Genomic DNA, 18,845 nt, shown 5'->3' on the forward strand with positions numbered 1-18,845 from the left:
ACCGTGCTAATTTCTGTTAGCCCGTTTATGAGGTTTCACATTATACGTTAGCATTAAGCTAGCGGACTTTATGCTCAGTTTTGATACTGACTGTGTGTGTTTTGAACGTTGTTTCAAGCCTAATTTGGGACTATTGGGAGCTACATGAACCACGAGACTGCACTGGCGGCGACGTCAAGAGCTGTCACCACTCTGTTATATCAATCGCTTTGGCCATAGTGATACATCTTTTGTTTAGTGATCACCCTTTTTTGTTTAAAAGGGCTTTTGGGGGGACTTCCGGTTAGTGAGCAAATGGAGTAGATGTGTTGCGCGAGTGCTCCCGTGAACATTTAACTTTTTAAACCACTCAGCCTTTCAACTTTCATGCCAACGGAATCCCCTTTTCCTTTTTCTCTCCTTGTTTCGCCTAAACAAGTCCTGTTACCCCTGAAATGGCTGCGAAAGGCGGCAAGTCAAGCAAAAAAGAAGATGCTAGCGCTAGCTTAACCCTAGCAGCTATCACCGAGCTGCTCGAGGAACATTGTGCGGCGTTAGCCACCGAGTTCAAAACATCATTCAGTCAACTCGACTCGAAACTTGACCAAACGCGGCTTGCAGTGGAGGACCATGGCCAACGTGTTTCGTCCCTCAAACTCGCTACAGAAGACCTCAGTCAACGAGTCGTTGACCTCGAGGGCATTTACTCGACTCTACGTGATGATAATATTTGGCTAAAGGCTAAAGTTACCGACCTGGAGAGCCGAAGCAGGAGGCAGAACATACGTATCCTAGGTCTACCGGAGTCCATTGAAAGCGGATCTCCTACCGAGTTCTCAGTATTCCCAGTCTATCACCAGATTTAAGGAAGAAATTAGAGGAACCTATATCCCAGGCAGAAATAGCACTAGCCATTTCCTCAATGCAGTCAGGTAAGTGTCCGGGCCCTGACGGCTTCCCGGCAGAATTTTTAAAGAAATTTTCCTTGCTTCTTTCCCCATTGCTATGTTCAGTTCTCTCAGAATCCTGCAGACAAGGTTCCCTCCCTCCTTCATTTTCTGAGGCCTGTATTACTCTGATAGCTAAAAAAGGTAAAGACCCAACGGATGCGCCTCCTACAGGCCCATCTCCCTCCTAAACACAGACGCTAAAATTTTAGCCAAGATCCTAGCCCATAGATTGGAGAATACCCTCCCCACAATCATATCGAAAGACCAAACAGGCTTTGTTAAAGGCAGGCAGTCCTACTTTAACATAAGACGACTGTTCAACATTGTTTACTCTGCTTCTGAAGATGTCCCTGAATGCGTTGTTTCTCTCGATGCAGAGAAAGCATTCGATCGTGTTGAATGTGTCTACTTATTTACTGTGCTGAACAAATTTGGTTTTGGTCCAAACTTTACTTCATGGATTTAACTATTATATTTGCATCCCACAGCCTCAATTCTTACAAACTTCCAACGGTCAAGACCTTTTAGTTTGCATCGTGGAACCCGTCAGGGGTGTCCCCTCAGTCCCATGCTTTTCGACATGGCTATCGAACCGCTTGCCACAGCACTTCGTTCTTGTAAGGATATATCTGGTGTCTGGAGAGGTCACACGGAGCATAAGTCTCACTTTATGCTGATGACCTGTTGCTCTTCATCTCTTATCCAACAGCCTCATTGCCCCCTGTTCTGTCGCTGCTTAGTCAGTTCGGTAAACTTTCAGGCTATAAATTAAATCTCAATAAAAGTGAGCTTTTCCCCATCAACAATGAAGCACGTGCATTAGACCTTAGCAGTTTTCCTTTCAAAATTGAGAACAACAAATTTTCCTATTTAGGCATATCTGTGACAAGGAAGCATAAAGATCTTTTCCAGGAGAATTTTATTACATTGTTAAATCAAACTAAACAAATCCAAACACAATGGTCGCCCCTGTCGATATCGCTTGTAGGTCGCATCAACTCAATCAAAATGACCATACTACCTAAATTTTTGTACCTTTTCCAGGCCTTACCACTCTTTATCCCCAGATCCTTTTTCCAACTTCTCGACTCAGTTTTTTCTTCATATTTATGGCGGGGTAAACGACCACGTTTGAACAGGATTCATATTCAAAAAACCAAGCCGACAGGGGGTCTGGCCCTTCCAAACTTTCGTTGTTATTATTGGGCTGCTAATTTGCGCTGCCTTGCATTTTGGTCCTCCTGTTATGGCCAGCTTGACTGCCCTGACTGGGTGGCGATGGAGTTACAGTCAAACGACAATTTGTCAATTCTTGCACTCCTTGGATCCTCACTCCCACTTCCCTCACTTAGATTATTAGACTATTTCGCACACTCTGTGACAAACTGTAAACTGTTTTCTTGTCTGTAACAACATCTATTGCACGTCTGTCCGTCCTGGGTGAGGGATCCCTCCTCTGTTGCTCACCCTGAGGTTTCTCTGATTTTTCCCTGTTAACCCATAAGGACCCACGGTGACACGGGTGTCACACTGCCTTCAAGTGTCCTGGAAAGCCCCTTACGCATATTTATGTTGAACTTTTAACTCATGAAGTCCCTAAGTGACATCTACTCAACATCCTGGTGCAGTCACATGACTCTCTGTGAATCTCTCTATCCATGACAACATTTCCAAGATGGTGGCCAGCAGAGTTGGCAAATTTCACAGAGGCAGCTAATTTTGAAAAGCTTGCTTTCTGTCAATAAAATAAGCCACCACCCATTTCACAATGCAAATCCTTTTATAACATGTCCCTTGTTGTATTTAACCTGTTTTGACCTCATTTTTTGAAGAAACTCATATAAAACAACTTAAGAAAATATTGCTGTGACATATACGTCACATCGGGCCTTAGCCTTAAAAAAGTCAGGAAAAATACCATGTGACGCCTGTGTCACAATGAGAAAAATGGGAAAGAACTGCTCAATTAAATTAGGAGATTCAGGTATTTTGAATTAATATACTCTATGTTGTTCAATTTAAAACATAATTTAAAAATGTTAACATAAAAATAATGTCAAATTCAATCAATATTTAATAAAATGATATATCAGTCCGGAAATTGAACCACAGATTTAGCAGAGACACTCTTCTCAGTAAATGAACAAGATTTTAGTATCCCATGCTGGTCCCATATTAATGTAATTATGCTTTTTTGCTGTATTTTTTGTAACAAAATAGGATACAGTGTTCAGGATGTACTGACGATCATCAGACGTGCAATAGATGTTGTATACAGAACAACAAATACAGCAAAGAAGAATGAGAGTTTACATAAGAAAATATTAGGAAACAAATAAGAAAAGTTAACACAGTCAAACAGTCATGAACCAGGTTTGAGACAAGGGTTCTGGACTGCTGTACTGATGGGAGAGAGGGTCCCATGTGGTGCATTGTGAGAGAAGGACGTTTTACCCAGCTCAGTTCTGACGAATGGAATATGACCCAACAATCAGTTCTGTGAGTGGGTACCAATGTTTTGTGATTTCATAGTTAACAGAGATGATAAATAAGGAGACATAACTGTGACAGGGCTTTAAAAATGGATAAAAACCAATGCTGTGTACCCCGTACTGTCAGAAATGACCAGCCGACATTTTGATAAAGAGTGCCGTGATGAGTATTATATGAAGCATTGGAAATGAAATGTAAGGCTGAGTGGTAAACAGCATCCAGGGGAATCAAAGTGGAACTAGCAGCTCTTCCATAGATGTCATCTCCATACTCTAAAACAGAGAAAAAATAGTGTCTCTAATTTTTTTCCTGTGGTGAGTAGGGAAACGGTGCTTATTTCTGTATAGAAAGCCAAGTATTGTTCTTAGTTTAGCAATGAGGGTGGTGATATGGTTCTTAAAATTAAGACAACTGTCCATCCAGATGCCAAGGTATTTGTAGTTGGAAAGAAAATTGTGGTTGCACAGCTTTTAAGGCTTCAGTAACTGGTTAAAGCCTTCAATATGAGGCAATATTCGCATTTCTATAGTGTTTGCCCTTTTTTGTTGTGAAACTTGTCTTAAAAAGGTGTTAATAGTAACCAGCAAATTTGTAATTTTGATATATATTATGGAAATGCAAATAAAAGGTCAAATTTGTGTTACAGAGCAAAAGAAAATGTCAAGCCCATTTATTTTCAAGTGAAAATTTAAGATACCAAAAACGCCCGATGTGACATATATGTAACATTCCAGATCTCTGACAATAGGTGGCGCTATTTCAAAAAAAAATTCAAAAATGTGTTCCATGCATTCCACTTGGTCTGTGTTTCACCCCACTTAATTTTCCTTCAAGTATAAATGGGTCTGGGTTCTTATGGGTTAAAAGGGTTTTCCATGGAGTTTTTCCTCAGTCGATGTGAGGGTCTAAGGACAGAGGATGTTGTTACGATGCCATGTAAAGCCCTTTGAGACAAACTGTTTGTAAAAACGGGCTATACAAATAAAATTGCCTTGCCTTGCCTTGCCTTAGATCAATCAGAAACCCAGTGGTTAAACACTCTTTAAAAATTTGGGCCCAATTTAGGAAGCATTTTGGTTTTCATAGCTTTTCTCTGCTAAGCCCCATTGCATCAAACTACCCTTTCAAACCATCCTGTCAGGACTCTGCCTTTCAAGAGTGGCACAGGAAAGGGATTGTACGTTTCAAATATCTGTTCATAGACAACAGTTTGGCATCATTTGAGCAGCTTAGTAGAAAATTCAGCCTCCCTAAGTCAAATTTTTTCAGGTACCTCCAGGTAAGACATTTTGTTCTCTCTCAGACGACCCAGATCTGTAACAGCAGCAGATTCGACTATTGTTGACACCGTCCTTTCTATGGATCCACTTAAAAAGAGGCTAATTTCAGTTCTTTATGGCAAGCTGTTGGAGCTTAGGAGTGGCCCCACAGATAAGCTCAAAACTGCATGGGAGGAGGACCTGGGTTTTCCTTTATCAGAGGATACTTGGGTTTCCATACTCAAACTGGTTAATTTAACCTCCCTCTGTGCACGTCACTGTTTAATTCAGTTTAAAGTGGTACACAGGGCTCATATTTCAAAAGCAAAACTGTCCTCCATATACCCGGATATTAGTCCATACTGTGTAAAATGCAAACATGCGGAAGCTTCCCTCATTCACATGTACTGGTCCTGCTCAGGCCTTGGGAAATATTGGAGGGAGGTTTTTCATACACTTTCTTGGGTGTTAAAGGTCAAATTAGAACCAAACCCTTTGACTGCTCTGTTCGGGGTCATGGGAGGGGAGAAAAAGTTAACCACAGCAAAGCAACGCACTCTATCCTTTGCCTCCCTTCTGGATCGACGAGCAATTCTGCTCAGGTGGAAGGATACTTTCCCTCCCACTCATGCGCAATGGCTAGAAGATATCATGTCCTGCCTAAAATTGGAGAAAATTAGACACTCACTTCAGCATTCAAATAAGTTTCAGAAGGTGTGGGGCCCCTTCCTAAAAGATTTCCACACCCTTTAAAGGCTTGGCCCTTGAGTACAGCTCAGCTATGCTGCTCACTTGTTACACACTCAGTGTTTTTGGTTGAACAGTGATTTTATACTATGACTAGTAATCTGGCAATGACATGGGAGGGATTATTTTGTACATTGTTCAATTTTATTTTTTATTATTCTTTATGTATTTTTATATATCTCATTTGTGCATGGTGTGATTGATATGTACCCACACCCATCTCATGTCTCTGTTTTTTTTTTTTTTTTTTTGCCTTTATTTAACGAGGTCGGTCCCATTGAGACACAATGGCCTCTTTTTCAAGGGAAGCCTGGCCAAGACAGCAGCAGAAAAGTTACTACACATACATGACACAGAAATCACACAACACACAGATAAAATACAATACAAGATAAAAGCAACAGGACTAAAAGTTCGGATTCACATTAAAACAAGTGCGGTATGAAGCTGCTCCAATTTCTCTCACACGAGTTTTCAAAGATCCAAGGTTGATCAGCTCCTTTAGCTTTAGAGTTTTCTGCAGTGCATTCCAAGCAGCAGGTGCAGCATACTTAAAGCAGTGCTTACCAAGTTCAGTGTTAACTTTGGGCACGTTTAATAAATAAAACTCATTTGAACGTAGGCGGTAATTGCTTTGAGATTTGGAGAGATAGTTACATAAATAGAGGGGGAGCAGACCCAAAATGACTTTATAAATAATGTAATGGCTACCCAGCACCACACACTTGTTATAATGAGAAAATGTTAATTAAAAGATCTTGAATTTTAAAAAAAAGGGGCTTTTGGGTGTTAGATGCTGTGGGATGTGACTCACCTCTCCTTTAACATTGTTTTGGCTCGACCCCCTCGGGGCATCGTTCAAGTGCCACTTGATGTTCTCCTATGTTGTTATCTGTGCTGTTACTATGTAATATGCACAGTACTTTCTATATTTTATTGCGTATTGTTATACTGTATGATGGTTTTATCTATGCTGTGAAGCACTCTGTGTATTCGTACTGAGAAGGGTGCTATACAAATAAAGTACTTACTTACTTACTTACTTACATCCATAAACATTAGCCCATGCTACCGTTAGCCACATCCTTTCCCTGCAACACGTTCTCACTCCCAGTGCGTCAACAGCCTGACGAACGGTCACTGTCCCTCATCGTCACATGCCTGACTCATGAGGTGCCCGTTTTTCGTCAGGTTTTGACGCTCTCGGCTTTCAGTTGATTCCAATGCAGTCCCCTTCGCGGCGATATGTGACGCTCAGAGCAAGTGATCCAGCCGAGCCGGCTGCGGCACTGACAGACGCTGTGAGCAGAGGAAAACTTTTTTTTTTTTTTTTTTTTTTTTTTAACTTTTCCTTAAAGCTTTATTGAACCTGATGCTGCTGTGTCTGACGTAGCTTTTGGCAAGGACGTCCGTTCGGTTATTTATTCATTCATTTAGTGATCATGGTGTTTGGTGCAGAATAATCAATAAAGAAATAAATTAGGTCGGAAGCTACGTCAGACGGGGGGGGGGGGGGGGGGGGGGGTTGTGGATTCTACAGGTGAAGACCACTTCCGCATTCAAAAAGCTGCTCTGTTTAATCAATATTCTGAAGAAAGATCTGATTATTAGCCATAATGCTGTAACCATCCAAGGAAGACTGTGTAACAATATTATGTGCTTCTGCTGAGTCCAAAAGCCCTGTGTAATATCAACTTTATTTTAAGAAAACACGCTTTGTTTCCAATGTTATATCACGGAGAAGCACTACATTACCCATAATCCTCATATTTATCAGCGACGTGTCTGATTGATTGAGCTTGCTGTTACCAGCAAATGAAAAAATAAAACAAATTGAGCTTATATTATTTTCTTAGTAACTAAAAGGTCTTAACATCTTTTTTGTTTTCTACATTGAATAAAAAAACGGTGCTATATTGTTAAAATTCAACAATAAAGTGCATAAAAGTTGGCTTGACTTCTTTCTTTTTTTTCATAATTTTCACCAGCATCTTTCTGGTCCACATCACATCACATTTATTGTAATTTTTAATTCAATGAGTGAAATGAGTGAAATTTTATTTTTTATCTGAAAAACATTATTATGAATTCAAGGGTCAGAGGTAACTGATTAGTGTTAAATTTAACCTTTTTGACCCTGTTTCCTTGAATAAATCACTAAGACTTTGATGCGGGAAGCTGAGATTTTGATTTGATTTTGTTCAGAGCACTAGGGACAAAGTTTCTGTAGAATTTCAGACCTGTCGGACGTCCAGAAGGGTCACAGCTGACTGTCCAGGCTCGTTTCTCGGCCTTCAAAGCCTAGATTTAGAAGCCTTTTGTCTAATAACGTCTACATCCTTGGGGTTATAAGGCTGAAAGTTTCATGTATTTGTCCGGGGCCTAAGGCCATCCACCATGTGCAGTTTCAAACCCGTGCGACCTTCACAAGTGTCAAAGGTCACTGATTTGTGACCTTTTTTGACCCCGTTTCCTTGAATAAAACACCAAGACTTTGATGCGGGAAGCTGAGATTTTGATAGGTTGTCCAGAATGTCTAGTAGATTGTGTGTGCAAAGATTCAGAGCTCTGTGACATTCAGAAGGGTCACAAATAGCCAAAAAGCAATGCTCCTTTCTCTGACCTCTTATTGAAGGAGAAATGTTTAAACAGCAATTCTTTAATAGCTTCCAGATGCTTTGGCCTATCAGGCAGAACTTTTAGCTAAAGGAGCTGGTGTACGATCAGGAAGTAGGGGAGCTGTGCATAAAGCCAATTGGTAAGTGTCAAAGGTCACAGGGGTCAAACATCAAAGTGAATCCAGCCATTCCTGCTTTTTCTCAACAAAACATACACGCTTTATGTTATCATCATGAAATATAAATATGTTGTATATCAGAGAGTCCTCTATCAGAACATTTTGGTCCCGTTGCTCTAGGGGCCCCTGGGGGCCCCGGGGGGCCACTTGGCTTTCCCATGCTCCCACAGAGTTGGGTGTCGGGGTAATGGATAAGGGCCTCACCATGAGTCCACAGGCCAAGTTTCAAGTGATTTGGTCGGTTTCTATGGAAACGGCGGCCTCAGGGATACAGAGGAATGCGGCTGTTTGAAGCCCCGCCTCTCGAAAAGTAATGGCTCAATCAGGACCGAACACACATCTACGCGTTTGTCTTGGGCCCCCGAACCATATATTACGAAATCAGAACTGCACGACTTTTGGAAATGTGTTTAGTCTATTTCGGCTTTTCTGACTAAGAGGGTCTCTCAAGCTTTAAGTCTGACAGACTGAGTCAGAAAAGCCGAAATAGACTAAACACATTTCCAAAAGTCGTGCAGCTGCCAGGACACTATTGTATTCCTAGGAATTCTTCTTCTCCTTCTTCTTCTTCTTCTTCTTCTTCTTCTTCTTCTTCTTCTTCTTCTTCTTCTTCTTCTTCTTCTTCTTCCAAGGAAGTCATACTTCCCATGGGTGAAAACTCACCAAACTCTGCAGAAACGTCCAAACCCATGCCAGATTCACTCAACTCCAAGGACATGTGCCCCCCCCTACTAGGGGGGGCACAATAAGCGTTTAAACCAACGGTAGATGCTACAGTGTTGAAACTTCACCACAATGTAGCCTCAATACTGCTGAAACTTTTGTCAACTTAAACTTATTACAAATTATGAAGTCCATCACTCTGTTTTTTTCAATAACTGTAAAACTTTTAAAATGTATCTCCTCCCACAATTTTTGCTCAATTGACACCAAACTTGCTACAGAGCATCTCCAGACCGTCCTCCACAAAACTTGTTTCTTGGATTTTTGATTAATCAAAAATTGAGCCTACAGTGCATGAAAACATTTGACTGTAAACAGTACTGTAAACATATACCATCAAATTCTTGCTAAATACATTTTCAATCTTCCTGAAAAAAAGAGAATATTCTGGAGTCATGGTTGATGAAGTTTGGCAAATATCAGAATTTTGTCTCAAAAACTGAATTTTTGAGAACATTTTGAATTCTGCTCTCATGGGAACAACTGCAGTCAATGTAAGGGAGGAATTTTTAAACATCAGATTTTCTCTTATGAAGCAAAACACTTATAATAAAAACAAATCACCAACATTTCCATGCTGTTTAGATGCAATTTATGTATTATCGGATTTTTGTTTAGATAACAGAATTTCTGACATTTTGACCATTTTTGAAATCTGCGTTCACAACTGCTGCCCGGACACTGACTCCTTGAGTCTATTTGAGAAGACACACACCATGTCTCACTTCCAGATAATTAGCTCAGTGAGTTAAGCGCTGGTTTGTGGTGCAAGGGGATGTGGGTTCAAAACCCAGCAAGAGTGATGATGATAATGACACATCAAAATGCCAGATGTCCTCATGGTGACATCACAGCAAGCCTCTAAATTAAAATTACAAAACAAATAGCTTGGACTGGACCATGGGCGAAAGCTCACTAAATTTTGCACAAAGGTCCAGTGTCATCTTCTTCTTTCTACTTCCAAGGAAATCATACTTTCCATGGGTGAAAACTCACCAAACCTTACAGAAATGTCCAACCCCATGCCAGATCCCATGTATTATCAGATTTTTGTTTAGATAACAGAATTTCTGACATTTTGACCATTTTCGAAATCTGCCTTGACAACAGCTGCCCGGGCATTGACCATCTGAGTGGATAAATGAAGCTACACAGCAGGCCTCACTACCAGCCAATTAGCTCAGCGAGTTAGGAGCTGGTTCTTGGTGTCAGAGATTGTGAGTTTGAGACCCAGCAAGGGTGATGATGATGATGATGATGATGACAGATCAAAATGTCAGATGTCCTCAACACGAAAGACAAGATGGTGGCATCACAGCAAGCCTCTAAATTTATAAATCCAAATAGCTTGGACTGGACCATGTGCGAAGGCTCCTAACATCTTAGAGTCACAGTAGAAGTTTAACAAATACATATCATTATTTTACCTCATAAACTGATTTTTCTTTTTACTGTGGTTTCAAATCTGCCTACACGACAGTGAATGGCTTACTCAATTTGTGAAGCCACTGTTGAACTGCCACTTATCAATTAGCTCAGTGTGATAGACAATGGTCTTTGCTTCCAGAGGTTGTGGGTCTTCCTATTCTCCTGTTTGTTGCTCAGAATTGCCTAAATTTGCCCAAAAGTAGCCCGGACCCGACCCATCGCTGCGCAGCAGCTATAATTTAATTTTATTCTCTCCGGGGAATAAGTTCAAGATAAAACACCAGTTATTATGGTGAAGTTAAATTGACATAAATAACAGCGTCTTTTTTTTTACTAAGTTTGGCCCTTAATGCAATAAAGGCATTTTAATATTTATATTCAAGTAGTGCCTTGGTGCCTTGGTATTTTCTCTTTTTTTCTTATTACATAAATAATACTTTAAGATAAATAAGATATTAAAATGTACAAATAATTTCTGTTTAAAATGTGTGACTTATTAAATATAATAAGACTTAAACCTCTGGGTGGAGCTGAGCATGAGGAAGAAGGAGGAGCTGAGAGTTAATGGCATGGAGTTGACAGCAGTGGACTGTGTGTGGTAAGCGTTGTGTTTGATCAGTAACGGACTGTGAACTGTTGTCGGACGACGCTCTGTGAGTGTGTGAGTTGGGACTCCATCACAGTTGAGGTGTTGGGTGTTCTAGCAGACAGGAGCTACGGGTCGCCACGGAGACTATCACCACCAGACCTTCACCTTCACTCACTTAAATACTAAAGGAACAAGTTACTGAACATTTCTGTCTCCACAACAAAGGAAGGAAGACACTGAACCTGACTGTCACTGATGATGTCACTGATGGACTCACCTGAACAGGTGATCTCCACGGTGGAGGAAGAGGAATCTGATGATGATGATGATGATGAACACTCCCTCAGGGTAGATCCAGACTGAACACAGTCAGTGTCGATCCACCACACAGACCTCTTTGAGGACTCCTCTCTTCTTCTTATTGAAACAGCAGAGCCACAGTCCAGATCTCTACATGCTACAGATGCTGCCTTCAGGTTCCAGGAGCTGCTGTCCACTGGTCTCCACTCTCCTAGTTTCAGCTGCAGGTCACCTGCACAGCGACTGGCTCCTCCCACCAACCTGACAGGCTCTGAACACAGGGAAGAGAGTGAAGAGTAAAAGAAGTGAGTTTAATTCAAACAGAAATGAACAAATCCAACCTGTAGCTCCACTTGTACCTGAGCAGGTGAAGATTAATTACTTTGGCTCCATCTTGTGGTGGCATGCAGAATGACACTGATTTAAAACAATGACAACAAGAGAGTTGCTATTACAATGTACATTTAAGTCACAACCTCTGACAGCAAGGAGCAAAGGAGCAGCCTTCATCACACTGAGCTGATTGGGAAACATGATCTTATCTGTGGCTTCACAAAATGACTAAGTCAAACACCAGGATGGCAGCAGTTGTCAAGGCAGATTTCAAACTGATGTCAAGACAGAAAAATTAAAATACACGTATGGTATTAAAGGAGTTCAGTCTGATAGTAGCGCTACTGAGGTATTTAACTCCAGAACAACCTGGTTGAGATGCTTCTTCTTGACCGATGCTCTTATACCGTTGATCGAGTGAATGTCCACACTGTTATGATTGGATGTTATTACATGTTTGACCGCTAGGCGGCAGTACTGGTTAGTAGTCAGTTTACTGTACCATATAGCGGGGTAGAGCAAGACTGCATGGAGCCACATGTATGTTGTTGAGAACGTGAGACATTAAACTAAGTAACTTGCTATCCACACGGCCTCATCCTTGGAACACGAACATGACATGGTACCAGGAGTAAACTCGAATGGGCGACATGGATTTAAAACCACCGGAAAGTTTGAAACTAACGGGGAATGTCGACGAGAACTGGCGCACCTTCAAACAACAGTTTCACCTTTATGTTGCTGCTATGGGACTCGAGGCTAAGCCGGAAGCAAGAAAGGTAGCGCTGCTGCTAACGATAGCAGGGCCACAGGCCATAGAAGTATTTAACACGTTCGTGTTTGACAGTCCTGAAGATAATGAAAAGTTGGATGTAGTGCTTAGCAAGTTTGATACTCACTGTTCTCCGAAGAAGAACGAGACGTACGAGAGGTACGTGTTTCGGTCTCGTACACAGCGGCAGCATGAGCCCTTCGATAGCTTCCTGACGGACTTGCGGCTAAAGGCGCAGTCCTGCAACTTTGCGACGCTGACGGACTCCATGAACCGGGACCAGATTGTATTCGGCGTGGAGGATAAAAAGGTCAGAGAGAGGCTACTACGGGAGATGGAGCTGACGCTGGCAGGAGCCATTAAGATCTGCCAGGCCAGTGAGCTGTCCCAAAGGCACGTGAGGACGTTCAGCGAGATGTCTGCAGTCGCCTCGGCGCAGAGCGACAGCGCGGCAGCGGTTGGAGCAGTGTCGTATCAGCGGAGACGGCGCACACAGACCCGGCCTGCACAGCAGGAGGACGTGATGATAAACTGCAAGCGCTGCGGCTCACAGCACAAGCCTAGACAGTGTCCAGCGTTTGGTAAGCAATGCTCCACTTGCCAAGGCAAGAATCATTTTGCTAAACAATGCTTCTCCAAACGGAAGGAGGGGAAGAAAGGAAAAACTGTAAACTTAATAGACGAGCCTGATCTAAGTGACACGTTCTTTGTTGGAATGGTGAATTGTGAAAGTGAACAAATAAATAAGCCAGACAATGTAAATGATGTCACTACAGAAGATAAGTGGATAGCTCCTCTAATGATAAATGGGACTGTAGTCACCATGAGATTGGACACTGGTGCGAAAGCAAATCTCATAAGCACTTGTGATGTGAAGGCAATGAAAAATAAGCCACAAATAAAAAGAAAAGAATCTGGACTGAAAGACTACAATGGGCGGCCAATCAAATGTTTGGGCACATGCAGGTTGAGTGTCACAGTTAAAGGAAAAGTGCACCACCTATTCTTCTTTGTTGTGAATGAGGGACGGGAATCACTTCTTGGTGACAGAGCCTGTGAAGAACTGGGGCTTGTGAGAAGAGTGTATCGCATCATCCCAACCATAAACCCAACAAATGACTCTATGGACCAGTGTTAATTTTGTCAGCTATTTTTCAATTTAGTTTTAGTCTTAGTCTTGTGTCAAATGCCCTTATAAGTTTTAGTCATATTTAGTCAGCTTGTATTCTTTTTTGTTTAGTCACATTTAGTCGACGAAAAGTCTTGGCATTTTAGTCTAGTTTTAGTCAAAGAAAATCCAAAGTATTTTAGTCTAGTTAGTCAATAGTATTTTTTTAGTCTTTGAAAGCAGATTGACAGTAATGTTAATCACAACTAATCTAACCAATATTGACAGGCAGCTGTCAGATGAGCCAACTTTCCAGCTTGTGTGTGCGTTTATGTAGGCTATTTGTCAGTATCTAAACAGAGATGCACACACACACACACACACACACACACACACACACACAGCGCAGAAGCGACCGACCAGCGCGGAGACGCGTTTACGCCAGGGACACACCGGCCGCAGAAGCGCCGCGAGTAGCCGCGGAGCCCTTTGATGTTAACGATTGTGTCGTTCACACCGGAGCCATATCGCCCTGGTTCACAGCAGCAGCGCCGCGGCCGCGAGCCGCCAGCGATGCTGTCAAGCTGGGCAGGAAGTCGCACAAAGAAACAACGAGAGAATCCGGTTAATTTTCAAAATAAAACACGGCGATTGACAAATGCAATGATGTGAACGGGAGGCTCCGGCTCGCACATGATCTCCGTTGCTCGGAGCTTCGCAGCGATTCCGCCGCCGGTTTACAGCGCCCGCAGCCCCCCTGCAATGGCCATGCGCCCCCCGCCCCCCATAACCAGTTTGTAGCCTACTCGCCGCACATAGCACATAGTGTGTGTGTGTTCCTCACTCAGGCACACACACACACACACACACACCCCTGGCAGCAGCGCAGGAGGATAAAAACATGACATGCATGCATCCAGTGAAGGCACTTTTTGGATTGTAGCTAATTTAAAAGTCTGTGACGAAAAAAGAAAGAGACATTTTATTAAGTTTTTATTTGATTAAGTAGATTTCGTCTCGTCTTTTTTCGTCAACAAAAAATGCGTGTAAATTTGGTCACAGTCAGTGTTTAAGGGCATTGATTTCGTCTCGTCTTCGTCTCGTTTTCGTCATGAAAAAAAACATCGTTGACGAATATTTTTCGTCTCGTCTCGTCTGACGAAATTAACACTGCTATGGACACAATTGTTCAGAACTTTTCAGATGTTTTCAAGGGTTTTGGGGTTTTGCCCTTCACATATAAAATACAGTTGAAAGAAGGAGCCCAACCAGTTGTGCATGCAGCACGCAGAGTTCCGGCGCCACTGAAATACTGCCTAAAGAAAGAACTCGACAGAATGATCATGCTGGGGGTGATCAAAAAGGTTAATGAGCCTACAGACTGGGTCAACTCAATGGTCATCACAAAGAAAAAGAATGGTGAGTTGAGAATATGTATGGACCCTAAAGACCTAAATGAGAGCATAAAGCGTGAACATTATCAAATACCTACACGTGAAGAGATCATCAGTGAAATGTCAGGTGCCAACTACTTCACAAAGCTTGACGCCTCACAAGGCTTCTGGCAGCTGAAACTGGATGAAAGCAGCACCAAGTACTGTACCTTTAATACGCCCTTCGGCAGACACTGCTTTCTCAGACTGCCTTTTGGAATCAAGTCAGGACCTGAAATATTTCACAGAGCGATGGAGCAGATCATCGAGGGCTTGGATGGAGTCTGAGTCTACATTGATGACATCATCATATGGGGTTCCACAGCCCAAGAGCACAACGAGAGGCTGAACAGAGTTATGGAACGCATACAAAAGTATGGACTGAAACTCAACAAGAGTAAATGTGAGTTTGGTGTTCAAGAGATCCTCTTCCTGGGAGACAAGCTGTCTGCACGTGGTGTCCAACCAGATAAAGACAAAATACATGCAATACAGAACATGCCAAGGCCCACAGACAAGACAGGGGTGCTACGCGTCATGGGGATGGTGAATTTCATAGGTAAATTCATTCCCAATCTGACAGCAAAGACATCATGCATACGAGAGCTTCTGCACAGGGACTGTGAGTTTAAATGGACAGTGAAACATGAGCATGAGTGGCAAAAACTCAAGAACACACTGACCACAGCACCTGTGTTGTCATTTTATGACCACACGAAGAGGATAAAAGTGTCTACAGATGCTTCCAAGGATGGTATTGGTGCCGTTCTACTCCAGGCTGAGGGTGAGCACTGGAAACCGGTAGCCTATGCATCTCGGGCTATGACAAAATCTGAATGCCGATACGCTCAGATCGAAAAAGAATGTTTGGGACTGGCGTATGGTTTGGAGCGGTTTCATAGCTACGTGTACGGCCTGCCGTCTTTCACAGTTGAAACTGATCATCGACCGCTGGTCGCCATCATCAAAAAGAATCTGAATGAAATGTCTCCACGGATTCAGCGGTTAATGATGAAGATGCAAAGGTATGATTTTGAACTGATATATACTCCAGGTAAACACCTAGTCCTTGCTGATGCCCTATCCAGAGCAACTACAGGCGACAGTGTGAGTGCGACAGACGAGGACATACAGTGTCACGTGAACATGGTGTCGGCTACACTGCCTGTGTCGGACACAAAGTCAAGACAAATAGCGGAGGCTACAGCAAAGGATGCTGAGCTACAGCATGTCATGAGGAACATGGATGAGGGATGGCCAGCTGGTTCGTGTCCACAATTTTACCATGTCAGAGGTGAGCTTAGTACTGTGGATGGTCTGCTGTTGAAAAAGGGCAGGATTGTTATTCCACGGGCTTTGAGAATTGACATGTTGCACAGGATACATGAAGGCCATCTCGGCATCGAAAAGTGCAAAAGGAGGGCGAGAGACACGGTTTTCTGGCCCGGACTGAACAAAGACATTGAAACACTTATAAGTAAATGTGAAACATGCCAGAAACACAGGAACAAGCAGAGCAAAGAGCCTATGGTGGTAGCTGAGGTGCCAACAGCACCATGGCACAAAGTAGGAATGGACTTGTTTCATCTCAGAGGTAAAGACTATTTAGTGGTAATGGATTACTACTCAAACTTCCCTGAGATGGCGCTACTAGCAAGCTCAACATCAACTTGTGTCATAACACATGCTAAATCTATCTTCGCCAGGCATGGCATCCCACACACCGTGGTGAGCGACAATGGCCCCTGCTTCAGCAGCAAAGAATGGCAGAAGTTTGCAGTGCAATATGATTTCAAGCATGTGACGTCAAGCCCACACTATGCACAATCAAACGGGAAAGCTGAAAAAGGAGTTCACATTCTCAAGCAACTCCTAAAGAAAGCAGCTGACAGTGACTCGGATCCCTATCTGGCTTTATTGAGCTACAGAGCATCACCTCTTCAGTGCGGCCTATCACCAGCTGAACTGCTGATGAAGAGGAAGCTCCGAACAACATTGCAGAGTCATCAAAACGACAAATTAAAGCAAAAGAATCACTCAAAGATTGAGCATAAGCTACGACAACAGAAAATGATGCAAAAGTCATTCTATGACAGAACAACCATCTCCCTCCACTGACTACCAACAACACAGTCAGGATTGAGGATGCTGATGGATGGAGTACAAAAGCAACTGTCCTGCAAGAAGTTGCTCCACGATCGTACACGGTGAAAACTGATGATGGACAAATCCTCAGACGCAATCGTCGCAGTCTATTAACTCATTGAGTGCCAACCACGTAATTTCTCGTTTTTCGTTCCCATGCGTTGAGTGCCAAAAACGATATTTATCGTTTTTTGCTTTTTTTTTAAATTATGAAAATAGACACTTTAATACACATTATATGTAAATTTGGGGACTCTACGACGAGGAGAACTGAAATAGATGACGATCAAAGTCACATGACAGCTCATGATCTGGAAGTTTTTATCATAACTCGGCTTTTGCAAACGGAGTTCTGCATGCAGATGCAGCGCAGCTGCTCCGCAGCTGCTCTGCTCTCACCCGCGCTGCTGCAGCAGCTGGGAGCTGAACCAGGAAGCTCTCAGCCGACAGTCCCGCCCGGTCTTCATCTGGAGCAACACCGTGTCCTCCCCAAAGTCCCCCCGCGGTAAAATCTGATGGTCTCTGGGCCAAAGCAGACCGGCATCACCGACCCGTACCACAGAAGGACCGCGACCACCGGCGGGACCGGTGAGAGCGAGCCGCTGTGGCCGACAGACCCTCACGTTCCGCGGCGCGAGGCTGTGACACGGCACGGTGCGTCTGTGTTATTGTTGTTTAGTGGCGCCCCCCCCGCCCCCGCTGGTGGTTTTGTGAATAGAACAACCATTGTTGTATATATTTATCTTATACGAGCCCTTTGATCCAGAAATGCGAGTGTGAGAAGAGCGACAGACACAAACAGCGCACCTTTCATAAAAGACGCTCTATCTCCTTTTCTAGAAAAAAAGGAGGGATTTTGGTGAAACCCAGCCATGTTTAGCTTGACTTTTCTCAGGAACGGAGGCACGTAGAAACAAACGGTTTGTGGTCATTTGAAGCATAAAGTTAAACCTTTCAATTGAGCTACAGTATGTGTTGGTGGCAATAATATAGAATACACTATGGCTCTACATAAAAAGTCAAAAATGGTCTAAATTGCCGGTACACTTGACTAAAACTTTGGAAATGAGCGCGGCACTCAATGAGTTAAAGACTCCTCAAGGGACTGTTGGTGAGCTCAGTGTAACCTGTGGTGAATCTCAGGTAATTCCCACACCTGCTATGGACTGTAACACTGGCTCTCACACACCTACTCCAAGCGAACCTGAGTTAAGAAGGTCCACAAGAGAAATCAGAAAGCCTGATAGACTGAACTTATGAACAAAGACAATTCAATATACATGTTAAACATGTTGAACAAAATGTATATTGATTGATGTTGTGAATGTGTTCTAAATGGTCTAGTGTTGGCTTAGAGATGAGTTATGCAATCTGATATAAACTGTTTATACTGCTTATGTGTTAGACTTAAGCTCGGGGCATCGTTCAAGTGCCACTTGATGTTCTCCTATGTTGTTATCTGTGCTGTTACTATGTAATATGCACAGTACTTTCTATATTTTATTGCGTATTGTTATACTGTATGATGGTTTTATCTATGCTGTGAAGCACTCTGTGTATTCGTACTGAGAAGGGTGCTATACAAATAAAGTACTTACTTACTTACTTACTTACATCCATAAACATTAGCCCATGCTACCGTTAGCCACATCCTTTCCCTGCAACACGTTCTCACTCCCAGTGCGTCAACAGCCTGACGAACGGTCACTGTCCCTCATCGTCACATGCCTGACTCATGAGGTGCCCGTTTTTCGTCAGGTTTTGACGCTCTCGGCTTTCAGTTGATTCC

The 18,845-nt window shown here is 42.8% G+C and overlaps 1 protein-coding gene across 20 annotated transcripts in view; it reads right to left on the reverse strand.

Moving 5' to 3' along the window:
- Window positions 1–18,845, reverse strand: part of LOC310989411 (scavenger receptor cysteine-rich type 1 protein M160-like) — a 197,051-nt gene that overhangs the window by 74,254 nt on the left and 103,952 nt on the right. For 18 of the 20 annotated variants that reach the window (XM_083976466.1, XM_083976468.1, XM_083976471.1 and 15 more), the window contains one exon: window positions 11,243–11,536. The exons of the other annotated variants lie outside the window; for them this stretch is intronic. In XM_083976466.1, the coding sequence (XP_083832592.1) occupies window positions 11,243–11,536 (294 nt within the window). The remainder of the gene's footprint in view (window positions 1–11,242; window positions 11,537–18,845) is intronic. 20 annotated transcript variants of the gene reach the window in all.

The sequence above is a fragment of the Trachurus trachurus genome, assembly GCF_905171665.1.
Source record: "Trachurus trachurus genome assembly, chromosome: 8".
Classification (NCBI taxonomy): domain Eukaryota; kingdom Metazoa; phylum Chordata; class Actinopteri; order Carangiformes; family Carangidae; genus Trachurus; species Trachurus trachurus.